Consider the following 12,872-nt stretch of genomic DNA (forward strand, 5'->3'; position numbering starts at 1 on the left):
GTGACAGTTATTCCACTGTGCTCCTTGACCCCCAGCAGGTGATCTGGGAGGGGGTGGAGCCAAGCTGGCTGGACATTGGGCAGGGGACAAGTATCAGGCCTTCTCTTAATGGCTGTAGCAACTTGCTCCCACTCTCTGTCCTCATTGCAACAGGAGAGCAAAAGTGGGATTTGAATCTCAAAGGAGTGGCACACTGCTTCCCACTGCTCCCTGTATGGGCAGTGCCTAAAAACACAAAGTATGTGCCTCTTTGGCCTCTGCATATCCTGTTCCTCCATCACTTCAGTTGCAAAAGAATATCCCGCTCTTGCAACAGACTTGCTCTTATTGTGAGGAAAGTGGGCGGGGATTCTTTCTGTTAAGAGAATCACAGATGGGTAGGGCTCTGTGTCAATATGTATACAGCACCTACTCAGCAACCCCGGCTGTTTTCAAGTCTGCACATATGTTTCAGGAGTCACTGCCAGCTGTGGAACCTAGTACTCAAGTACCATTGATAGTGCCTGACTTGAATGTAGCAGAGACCACAATGGAATCACCTGCTGGCTTCCATGAGGTAAGAAAAAATAAATAAAACCAAATAAGATTTGCTGAGACCCTGATCCAGAACTGCACAACCGAGTGCATGGAGTTTCAGTCCTGCCTTATCAGGCAGGGTTGCTGTTCCTCTGACATCTACAGTTGTGAGGAGTTAGCACTCTTACCATATTTTATAGAAATGGTTGACACTTCCGTATTTTTTTTCACTTTTTTTCCCACTTTTACTCACAGCCTTGTCAATAAAAACAAAAAGGAAGTACAGACTAACCTGTGCCATACTGGGAGTGAATAAGCAGCAGCTCCACGCTTTGAAGTCAAAATATGATGCTGCAATTATGAATTTATATTGTGAAATTGGAAAAATATTTTCAAATATTACCACTTGCCCATTCTTGCTTCTTTTCCCCCTCTCAGGACTTAAATAGCAAAACAGACCCACTGGGAAATGTAGGAACTAAATGGATGAAGCAGCAAGCAGTACAGTGGGATGCTGACTATAAGGTACCATAAAATAGACAACATTTTGGGGAGAATAAATAAGTTTATGGATCTTTTTGAGGGCGAGTTGGGGCAGGAGTTTTGGGATGAATTTACTAATTATCAAAGTGTTGAATATTTAGTGATATTAGGTTCCAGGTTGAAATTTCCTTATGTTAATCATCTGAATCCAGAGCTTAATTTGTGCCAGGGCTTACCAGGGCTGAGTCCTGGCACCTCTAGTCTTGGCAATTCATCACCCTGACACATCTGGGCTTGCTGCACCAGTTATGAATGTAAAAAAATTGTTTGAGCCCTGGCACCTAATTGCTTGAGCTCCAGCATCTCTTTCATTATAAATTAACACTATCTGAATCCAATCATTCTTTTGTGCTATATTTCTCTCTGTATGGTTTGTAACAGGCAACATATATTAATTTCATAGCTTCATTACTCCTGAGGGCATTCTGTGACAAAAAAATTAAAATTCTGCACCAAAATATTTAAAATTCTGCAATATTTTGTAAATTTTATTTGTCAAATAAATGTGGAGGCTCCAACATCGCATTGGGGAGCACAGGCCACTGGCTGCACAGAGGTGGGAGATCACTCTGCAGCTCCCCACCGGGACATGGACTCAGTGGTGAGATTGCACCCAACTCTGACACAATGGAAGGACTGGGCCTGCCCCAGAAACACCCCAGCGCCCTGCCCCTCCATGTCAGGTGCACCAGGTGTGGGCAGGCAGGTTCAACCCAGCAAGATCCAAGTGTGGAAGGGCTTAGTGTGGGGGGATCCAGATATGGGCTGAGAGGGTTCTGTGTGGCACAACCTGGGTGTTGGTGCTCAGTGGGGGATCCATGTGGTGGTGGGGATCTGGATGCAGAGGGGCTTGTTGGGGGTTCTGGGTGCAATGATAATGGGACTCTGCAGGGGGGGATCCAGGTGAAAGTCGTTGGGGCTCAGCGGGGCAAGGGTCTGGGTGAGGGGGGGGATAGAGCTCAGCATGGGGGTCTGGGTATGGGGGGTTCAGTGGAGGGGTCCAGATGCTGGGAGAGTGTGGGGTGGAGCTCAATGGAGTGGAGATCTGGGTGTGGGTGGCTCATTGGAGTGGTCCAGGTGCAGGGGGAGTGGGGCTTGGCAGGGGGAGTTCTGGGTATGGGGAGTGAGGCTCAGTGGGAGGATCTGGTTTTGAAGGGGTCTGGATGCATGGGGGTTAATCAGATGGGGAGCAGCTCCCTGAGCAGTTGAGGAGTGATGGGTGCAGGAAGTGGGGGAGGGGGTAGTTAGTACAGCTTCCTGCAGCCTGGGGAGAAATGTGGGGATGAGTCTGACCCAGCCCTGGATGCTGTGCAGGGGAAGAGGAAGTCCTGTCTTTCCCAGCCCAGCCGGGACTAGCAGCTGAGCCCGGCGCTGGGTAGGAGCCACCAGCTAGGTCTTCCCCAGTCCCATCCCCTGCCCCAAAGTGATTTACCTCTCTGCTAGCATCCCTGGGAAGGGAAAACATACTGCTGGGGAGGGTCGTATGACCACTCTTGTGGCTTCCCTTTGCTTCCCTGTCAGAAAGCCATTTTTCTGTGGTGAAGCAAAGAAATCTGCAGGGGACTTGAATTCTGCACATGTGCAGTGGCACAGAATTCCCCCAGGAGTAACTATCATAGCAGTGGGTCTGATTCTTCGTTCACTTGTATCATTTTTACACCAGCATATCTGCACTAACTTTAATTGAGTTACTCCTCATTTATACCAAAGTGAAAGGAGAATGTGGCCCAGTATCTCACATTCATAACACGATTGTTTGAAGTCCTTTGTATTTTTAATGATAAACCCCAACTTCCAAAACAAATGTTCCTTCAAGCTCTGCTGGAAGAAAGTCATCACAATAAAAGGCTTCTGAGGGAAGAAAGTGGTGATGCCTGCAGGATTGCTTGGAAATCAGTTATAGATGTAATTTGTGTTTATTACACATTAGGAATATCAATGCAAATATTTCTGTCCATTGCTGGATTGCTTACTGCTGGCTATGCATTATATACAGCTGTTGCCTCAAAGCAAAACTGGATGGATTTAAATGAAAAGCTATCTCAAGTTCACTAATGGTGTCTATAATAGAATGTGACTCAGGAATATGACTCATGGGAAATGTGGGGAAATTGGCCTCTTTTCTGTACAAGAAAAGTTTAAGTTCCACAGAAATCCATAGAGTATAAAATATTTGTTCATATAATTTCAAAAATTGTCCAAAACTATGTAAATCACTATCAGTAGAGGTACTCTGGCAACTTCAATGGAGGGAACTTCTCATTTTAACAGTCTAACTGAAAGCAGACAAATGGTGACAAGTTACCTGTTGGGTCTGCAAGTTGATGTAAGTGGGAACATAACATAATTTGCACTGATCTGGCATTCAGTGGGTGTGTATCTTGCATGCTGGCTCTTAAAAAGGGGATGTAATATAGCTGGAAGAGCAACTAACAAGGAATGTAAAACCTGGTCTTACAACAGTTTTTGTATTGCTTTAACTGTATCTGTTTTGAAATGTCCTTTTGTTTTGCAACAGACACAATTAAAGTGGTACAACCCCCTAGTGTGGATGCGGATTCAGGGATACAAAGATGCTTAGAATAGTATAGCTTAAGCTTCTGAACAGATACAGTTAAACCAGTGGGAAAACTGTGTGTATTCAGTACAAGGCTCCTCCCCATCACTTCAACTCTCTGCTCCTCTTCTCACAGCCTCATCTAAATGTAGCAACTTTAGTAATGCTCAGAATTGCCACCCCCAAGCATTTAGCAATCATGAGATTTTTTTTAAAGTAATACCCTCCCCCCCCACCCCCCAAATGTATTTGCCTCTGGCTTTTGAACCGTTTTAATTCACATTTTCAAGTTTTTTTCTGCCACCATAAGAGCTAGAAACTTTTTTTTTTAAATGAAAGCAGCGAGTCTTATATAGTCACATAACTCCAGAAGCTGAGGCTTTAGGATAAACACCAAATATGGTGAGGCTTGAGGTAAAATTGCAGGAGTTGGCAGCACTGAATTCTTGAATTGAAATTCTGACGTCGCAGTGTTAACACTGGTATGAAACAAGGTCAAACATGTTCAATTTTCCATAGTAAACTATGAAGGACGGTTGGTTAAGGCACAGGCTTGTGAGATGGGAGATCTGGATTCTATTCCCTGTCTCTGCCTCAGACTTCCTGTGTGACCTTGGGCAAGTCATTTTATGTCTGTGTGACTCAGCTGTCCATCTGTAATATGATGAAAATGCTTACCTGACAGAGGTATAGGGAAGCTTCCTGTGTTAATAACAATATTTAGCCCAAGGCATAAGCCAAGTAAAATGGTGCAAAGCTCATCTAACTGCAGAGCATAATACAATGAAAGGCTTATCTATATGCACAAATGTTTGCCTGATTTCTGGGTATGGTTGAGGTGGTCAATTACTGCCTGTTGTAGCACGATAGTGATTGTATTCATTTTAGGAAAGCATGCCCACGTCTGTGGCATTGGATATATAGGAAGTGTGACCATTTACAGAAGAAATCCCACTTGTCTTTTCTGTCTAATACATTATCAGAAAGTTTTAGCCCTGATCTACACTAGGACTTTAGGTCGAATTTAGCAGTGTTAAATCGATGTAAACCTGCACCCGTCCACACGATGAAGCCCTTTATTTCGACTTAAAGGGCTCTTAAAATCGATTTCCTTACTCCACCCTTGACACGTGGATTAACACTTAAATCAGCCTTGCAGGGTCGAATTTGGGGTACTGTGGACGCAATTCGACGGTATTGGCCTCCGGGAGCTATCCCAGAGTGCTCCATTGTGACTGCTCTGGACAGCACTCTCAACTCAGATGCACGATTGTTTGCCGTTGCTCTGACGCAGGGAGGGGCGACTGATGACACGGCTTACAGGGTTGGCTTACAGGGAGTTAAAATCAACAAAGGGGGTGGCTTTACATCAAGGAGTATTTCAGGCAGGACTTCACGGAGGGTTCCAATAAGAAATGGTGCACCTAAGTTATTGTTCTTATTGGAACAAGGAGGTTAGTCTGGCCTCTGATTGATACATGGCGAGATTTACCTCGCTGCACCTTCTCTGTGAGTGACTGCAGTGTGACCTAGAGGAATGAGTCCCCTAGACGGGGAGCGGGGCGGGGGGGTGGTTTGCAAATGAGTACAAAACAAATCTGGTCTATTTCTTGTTTTGATCCACTCCATCTGTCTTTTACATCTTTGGCTGGCAGCAGACGGTGCAGAAGGACTGCATGCCATCTACATCTCATGGCTGCTTGGCAGAAGATGGTATAATAGGACTGCTAGCCATCCTCATCTCTTGCCTGCCCGGCAGAAGATGTTGCAATAGGACTGCTAGCAATCCGTATCACCTGCCTGCTCACCATAAGGTGGTTCAATAGGACTGACTGCAGGACTAAAGAGAATGACCTGATCAAGTCACTCCAAATTTAGTCACTGCGCCCATGTCTGCCCAGGCGCTCCTGATCGACCTCACAGAGACGACCAGGAGCACCTCGGACATGACGATGACGGCTACCAGTCCTATTGCACCGTCTGCTGCCACAAGGCAATGGGTTGCTGCTGCTGTGTAGCAATGCAGTACCGCGTCTGCCAGCACCCAGGAGACATACGGTGACAGTGAGCTGAGCGGGCTCCATGCTTGCCGTGGTATGGCATCTGCACAGGTAACTCAGGAAAAAAGGCGCGAAACGATTGTCTGCCCTTGCTTTCACGGAGGGAGGGAGGGAACGGGGGCCTGACGATATGTACCCAGAACCACCCGCAACAATGTTTTAGCCCCATCAGGCATTGGGATCTCAACCCAGAATTCCAATGGGCAGCGGAGACTGCAGGAACTGTGGGATAGCTACCCACAGTGCAACACTCCGGAAGTCGACGCTAGTCTCGGTACTGTGGAAGCACTCCGCCAAGTTAATGCACTTAATGCACTTAGAGCATTTTCTGTGGGGGGACACACACTCGAATATATAAAACCGATTTCTAAAAAACCGACTTCTATAAATTCGACCTAATTTTGTAGTGTAGACATACCCTTATTGAGTCATGTGAAATCCCATTAGGGCTGTGAAATGGGCATTAACTGAGGTTCTCTTTGTCTTCTTTTAGAACTCTTGAGTAGCTATTTTTGCCTTCTTGTATGTTTGCCACTAACACTAGGAAACACACTGAAGCAGTTGAAAATGGTTGTTTCTATCTAAGCTGAGGCCAGCTCATAATTATTACAAAGGGCTCCTTCCATTTGTGGGGGGGGGTTAGTGGGGTTTTTTTTGCGGGGGGTGGGGTGGGTTATTTGTTTGTTTAAAGCTTTATTTAAAGGGAATGTTAACCTCCAGTGGGGTAAAAGTCCTAGGAGCATGAAGGAACTGCTATTTCCATTAATAGTGCAAATGGCTAGGGTTCCTGGTTTCAGGAGATGCTATTTTGTTCATGGCCTTTGCTAGGGTAACTTTAATGTCAGCCATTTTGCTGGTAGGACTGGACCATATGCAGCATTTTGGAATGAAAGAGCAAGATCTCTCTAAATTGCCCTCCCCTATAAAGAGTAAATCTCATTTTCTCTTGTCTTGGAGACTGGCTTGTTAAAGGACTACCAGCCCCCTTCAAAGTGATTCCTATATCTTGGAGTAGGATGAATAGGGAAGATCACTGCGTATCTCTCCCTCCTTTGAAGAAGTACAAGGAGGGAGATGGAGAGGCTTCCTGGGGGGGGAGGGATAGCTCAAGGTGGGAGGGATAGCTCAGTGGTTTGAGCATTGGCCTGCTAAACCCAGGGTTGTGAGTTCAATCCTTGAGGGGGCCATTTAGGGATCTGGGGCAAAAATTGGGGATTGGTCCTGCTTTGAGCAGGGGGTTGGACTAGATGAACTCCTGAGGTCCCTTCCAACCCTGATATTCTATGATTCTATGATTCTATGACTTGGGCTCGTGCTATGGTGCTAAAAACAGCTATGTAGACATTCAGGCTCCGGCTGGAGCTCAGGCTCTGAAGCCTAGGGAGAGGGATGAGCTTCAGAGCCTGAGCTCCGACTGAGAGGCAACATCTACACAGGTGTTTTCAGTGCCATAGAGCAAGCCCATGAGCCTGTATCTGTTGACCTTGGCTCTGAGACTCGGTGCTGTGGGCTGTGTAGACTGCAAGGCTTTGGCTTTGAGATTTTCCCTTTCTGATGGGTTATTGGCAGAAAGCAGGAGAGGTTGAGGTTCCAGACTGAATCTGGGTGCTGTGGAAACACAAGCCAGGAAGACTTTTTAGAACGACATTTTTCGGACTTACTCAAGGCCCCACACAGTCATAGAGAAAGCCCAGACCACACAGAGGGAAAAGCACCATCATCCAGTCTACACTAGGACTTCCACAAGTGCTAGGGTGAAGAATTCCTTACCATGCTGAGAGTAAAGGAGGCCTAAGTGGCAAGCCTACACTACAAAGAGATTTGCTATGATTAGTTGCCACTCACCTAATACAGGAGAGAAACTAACCATGTGGTTTGTATTGGTGGCCACTAGTTCTTACAAAATTAAAATTCTACCTTTTGAAATAAACAAACCAAAGTTTCTCTATTTTTTTCTCCTTTCATCAAAAAACTGCATAAAAAGTAGAAGCCTCTAAATGGGCCTTGAATTTGATTCTAAAACACCACAGGATTTTCTTAAACCATCACACAAAACCAAAGAGAATATTCCTGATTTTGTTTAATCGCAATCTCATGCTGGGATGTTTTAGGTATGAGAGACAATTTCAATCCAGAAACTGTCTTAGATTATTAATATATGAAAATTGTATTGTTTGCTAATTAAGGTTCCTCATCTGTTGGTTATTTCTTTCCTATGCCTTTCTTCTCTGCTCTACATCTTGCCTGGGCAGCTGAAGAGTTTGGGGTCCAACAGGAGTGATTTTTGTGAAATGGGGGATGGAGTTTCGGTAGGGAAAGTTCCATCTATTACTGAGTTATGTTAAGGGTGGAGTTTTCTGGGATTTTTTTTTTTTTTTGTTGAGTGGTTCTTATTTTTGACCAATTTGTTATTTTAAATAGGCTCCATGAGTAGCCGTCGGGCTCCTTTTAATGCATTGTTATAAATTACAACAAATAAAAACATTCCATATGATAATGTTCACACATGTATTTTATGTGTCATTTTTCTACCAAGGAAGCATCGCTTTGCTACTTGCTCACCGTAAGAATCATACGAATGAGAAATCTTCCTCAGGAAGACTTTTGTGAGTACCTTTACTGTTCCTTTGGGGCTTCTCATAGTTCTAGAATTACTGAGAATACAGATGAGCAACAAGGGAAATTCATTTGTGAGGTAACTTAATTCCAAGGATGAATCTGACTTCAATTAAATCAGCAGAATGAGTAAAGCAGCAATGAATTTGGCCATATGTGTGTTGTGAAATGGACCCGTGCACCCAAATTATTTCCAGAGAATATTATCTAGGGTCCAGTTCCATGAGGACAAATAACTGTATTGTTACCCAAATACAGTAGAAGTGCAGTTTATCACAGATACTTGGAGTAGTGAAGAGTGTCTGGGCTATCATGAGTGTTCAGAATATTGTCAAACTATAATCAGACAATCAAATTATTATCATTATTAATTATTATTATTATTATTATTTATTTGTATTGTAGTAGCAGCTGTCATGGAGCCAGGACCCCATTGTGCTATAGCTGTGGGACTGTGGCTTTTTGGGCTTCTAGTAAAGTGGTATTAAACAATTCCCAATTATCATTCACATTTTCCTCATTAACTTCCTCCTCACAGCTGATCTGGCTCATAATTGTTCTCAGATTTGTGGAAATTGGCCCTTTGAAAACCCCAAGTATATATATAATTGGTCTGGACTTTATTCCTTTTCCACATTATAAATGTGATCAAGTCATGATCACTTGTACCTAAGCTTCCATTAATTTTTATTTCTGTGATCAATTCCTATTTATCTGTCAAGATGAGGTCTAATATAAAATTCCCCTCTCTCAGATGCAACACTTTATGAGTTAGGAAAATGTCATCTATATAATATTTAGAAATTCCTAGGATGTTTTAGTACTGGCAGCATGAGAGATCTCCAGCATGTGTCTCTCAGATTGAAGTCCCCCATGATCATGCAGCTTTTTTCCCTACACATTATAAATAGATGCATAAGTAGTCAGTCATCCTGTTCCCTAGTGTGATTTGGTGGTCTGTAGCAGACCCCAACTAATACCCTATCTTCTGTTTGTTATGTGTTAGAACACTGATCCATAAACACTCAAGATACTTTTTTCTGAGTTATCAGTTATTTGGAAACAGGTAGTGCCATTTTGACAGAGTGCATTCCCGCTCCCCTTTTGCCCACTTGATCTTTCCTGAATAGGTTATAACCATTGATTTTAACATTCCAGTAGTGTGACTCATCCCACCAGGTTTCAGTAATACCAGCTAGACTAAATTTATGCTCATAAATCAGCAATTCCAATTCCTCTTGTTTGTTAGCCGGCTCCTAATATTGCTGTTTAGGCAATTAAAGAATTTCTTCTCTTCTGTCCTTAGGTTCCTTGATTAATTTTAAATCAGTGCTCACATCTTCCCTTTTTTACCCTCCCCTATTATTATTATTAGTTTAACGCCCTCCTGATATTCTAGCCAGTCTGTCCTTGAGGAGATAGGTTTCCCTTCTACTAAGGTGGACACCATCCAAACTATACAACCTCCCGTAGAAGGTGTACCAATGTTCCACAAAAACAAACCCCTCCACCGTACATCACTTAGTCAGCAATTCACTTCCAGAATCTTCTGCCTTCTGTCTTCCTTTGCTTGTGAGACAGGAATGATTTCGGAGAAGATTGCTTGGAATCAACTGCCTAGGAGCCAGGAACCACTTCAATCATTCACTCATAATAATCAAGAGTTCTCTTGGAACTTTTGTCCCAGATAGTTCTATATACCACAGAACTTATTCTCCTGAGATCATATGGGGTTTACATACAAACCAGTTCCTTGGAAAGTATATAAGACCTAGCAAGTCAGATGATGTCTCGATGCCTCAGTTCCTCCTCTGTAAATTGTGGATAATAATACTTCATTTGTCATGTCTATTTAGAATGTAAGCTCTTACATGTGTTTGTACAGTGCCAGGCCTAAGGGGGCCTTGATATCAATTAGGGTCTCTAGATGCTACTGTAAGACAGCTTCTAATAATCACAAGATATGGCCAGAGGAAGTGACACAAATATGTGCTGAAAAAGAACCTTGCCCTTGTGACTGAGCTGTCCACAAGCAGGAACCTACAGCAGCAAGCAGATTAGTTTGGTGATTGCCCAAGTAATACCTGGTTCAAAAGGATTTTTAATGAGACCAGTTAGACAAGAATTAAAAATGAGGCTGAATGACTTAGTGGTGTGAATAATTGATTGTAATCAAGGACACATCTGAGGTCTAGTACCAGCTTAACTGCTGACTCACTCTGTAGCCAAGGGCTACATCTATCTCTGTTTCAGATTCTATCTGAAAAATTAGAATAATATTTAAATACATACTTCTTAGAGGTGCTGAGGATTAGTTTGTTTATGCTGTACAAAGATTGAAATATGTTCAGTGTGGTGTAAATGTTAACTATTTTAATTATTTTGAGAAGAGTTTTTTACATGCAGATAAAGTACAAATAACAGGCTTTATCAGCAAATGCTACTGTGTTTCCATACTGACATTTGGAACACCATGTTCCATGACTAGGAGCCCTAGTCATGGTCCAGGATCCCATTGTGCCAGGAGCTGTACAAACACAGAGCTCACAATCTAAGTATAAGACAAGAGACAACAGATGGATACAGACAGCCAGGGAAGCACAAGAAAGCAATAAGAAAATATTAATCAGCATAATCGGCAGTGATCTCTGCACACCAGCTGCCCAACCATTGTTAAGTTTTTGTAGGCATCAATGTAAGGAGAGTTTTGAGGAGTGATTTGAAAGTTGACAATGAGGTTGCCTTGAAGATGTTTACAGGGAGCACCTCCCAAGTGTTAGGGGCTACTTGGGAGAAAGCATAAAGGTGCTTGTTTGAAAATTTAACAAGTTGGCAATGGAAGCTGGCATCATGGGCTGATGGGAGGTAAGCATTGACAACATGAGTAGATGAGAGATGGGGTGGGGATTGACAATGAAGGGCCTTGAAAGTGAAGACAAAGCAACTTTTACTTTTGATACGACAGAGAAGGTGGATCCAGTGAAGGGATTCAAAAAGCGGAATGACACGGTCAAAGCATCGGGCTAGGAAAATTACTTTGGAGTGGCATTCTGAATGGATATGAGTGGGACAAGACTGCATTTGTCAAGGCCAGAGAGAAAGGCATAGCACTAGAGTGGAAGGACTGGAACCTGGGTTTCTGACATCTCTGTTGGAATAACAGAGACTTGGTGGGATAACTCACATGACTGGAGTACTGTCATGGATGGATATAAACTGTTCAGGAAGGACAGGTAGGGCAGAAAAGGTGGGGGAGTTGCATTGTATGTAAGAGAGCGGTATGACTGCTCAGAGCTCTGGTATGAAACTGCAGAAAAACCTGAGAGTCTCTGGATTAAGTTTAATAGTGTGAGCAACAAGGGTGATGTCGTGGTGGGAGTCTGCTATAGACCACCGGACCAGAGGGATGAGGTGGACAAGGCTTTCTTCCGGCAACTAACTGAAGTTACTAGATCGCAGGCCCTGGTTCTCATGGGAGACTTCAATCACCTTAATATCTGCTGGGAGAGCAATACAGTGGTGCACAGACAATCCAGGAAGTTTTTGGAAAGTGTAGGGGACAATTTCCTGGTGCAAGTGCCGGAGGAACCAACTAGGGGCAGAGCTCTTCTTGACCTGCTGCTCACAAACCGGAAAGAATTAGTAGGGGAAGCAAAAGTGGATGGGAACCTGGGAGGCAGTGACCATGAGATGGTCGAGTTCAGGATCCTGACACAAGGAAGAAAGGAGAGCAGCAGAATACGGACCCTGGACTTCAGAAAAGCAGACTTTGACAACCTCAGGGAACTGATGGGCAGGATCCCCTGGGAGAATAACATGAGGGGAAAAGGAGTCCAGGAGAGCTGGCTGTATTTTAAAGAATCCTTATTGAGGTTACAGGTACAAAGCATCCCGATGTGTAGAAAGAACAGTAAATATGGCAGGCGATCAGCTTGGCTTAACAGTGAAATCCTTGCTGATCTTAAACACAAAAAAGAAGCTTACAAGAAGTGGAAGATTGGACAAATGACCAGGGAAGAGTATAAAAATATTGCTCGGGCATACAGGAGTGAAATCAGGAAGGCCAAATCACACCTGGAGTTGCAGCTAGCAAGAGATGTTAAGAGTAACAAGAAGGATTTCTTCAGGTATGTTAGCAACAAGAAGAAAGTCAAGGAAAGTGTGGGCCCTTACTGAACGAGGAAGGCAATCTAGTGACAGAGGATGTGGAAAAAGCTAATGTACTCAGTGCTTTTTTTGCCTCTGTCTTCACGAACAAGGTCAGCTCCCAGGCTACTACACTGGGCAGCACAGCATGGGGAGGAGGTGACCAGCCCTCTGTGGAGAAAGAAGTGGTTCAGAACTATTTAGAAAAGCTGGACGAGCACAAGTCCATGGGGCCGGATGCGCTGCATCCGAGAGTGCTAAAGGAGTTGGCGGATGTGATTGCAGAGCCATTGGCCATTATCTTTGAAAACTCATGGCGATTGGGGAAGGTCCTGGATGACTGGAAAAAGGCTAATGTAGTGCCCATCTTTAAAAAAGGGAAGAAGGAGGATCCTGGGAACTATAGGCCAGTCAGCCTCACCTCAGTCCCTGGA

General features: G+C 43.8%; 1 protein-coding gene across 1 annotated transcript in view; it reads left to right on the forward strand.

Moving 5' to 3' along the window:
* The first annotated feature begins 429 nt into the window (after positions 1–429).
* LOC144266764 (cytosolic phospholipase A2 epsilon-like) overlaps positions 430–12,872 on the forward strand; it is a 64,151-nt gene continuing 51,708 nt past the window's right edge. The window contains exons 1-3 of the mRNA XM_077820264.1: positions 430–556; positions 955–1,041; positions 8,213–8,282. Coding sequence (XP_077676390.1) covers positions 446–556; positions 955–1,041; positions 8,213–8,282 — 268 coding nt within the window. The 5' untranslated portion in view covers positions 430–445. The remainder of the gene's footprint in view (positions 557–954; positions 1,042–8,212; positions 8,283–12,872) is intronic.

Source organism: Eretmochelys imbricata, chromosome 6 (genome assembly GCF_965152235.1).
Source record: "Eretmochelys imbricata isolate rEreImb1 chromosome 6, rEreImb1.hap1, whole genome shotgun sequence".
Lineage (NCBI taxonomy): Eukaryota > Metazoa > Chordata > Testudines > Cheloniidae > Eretmochelys > Eretmochelys imbricata.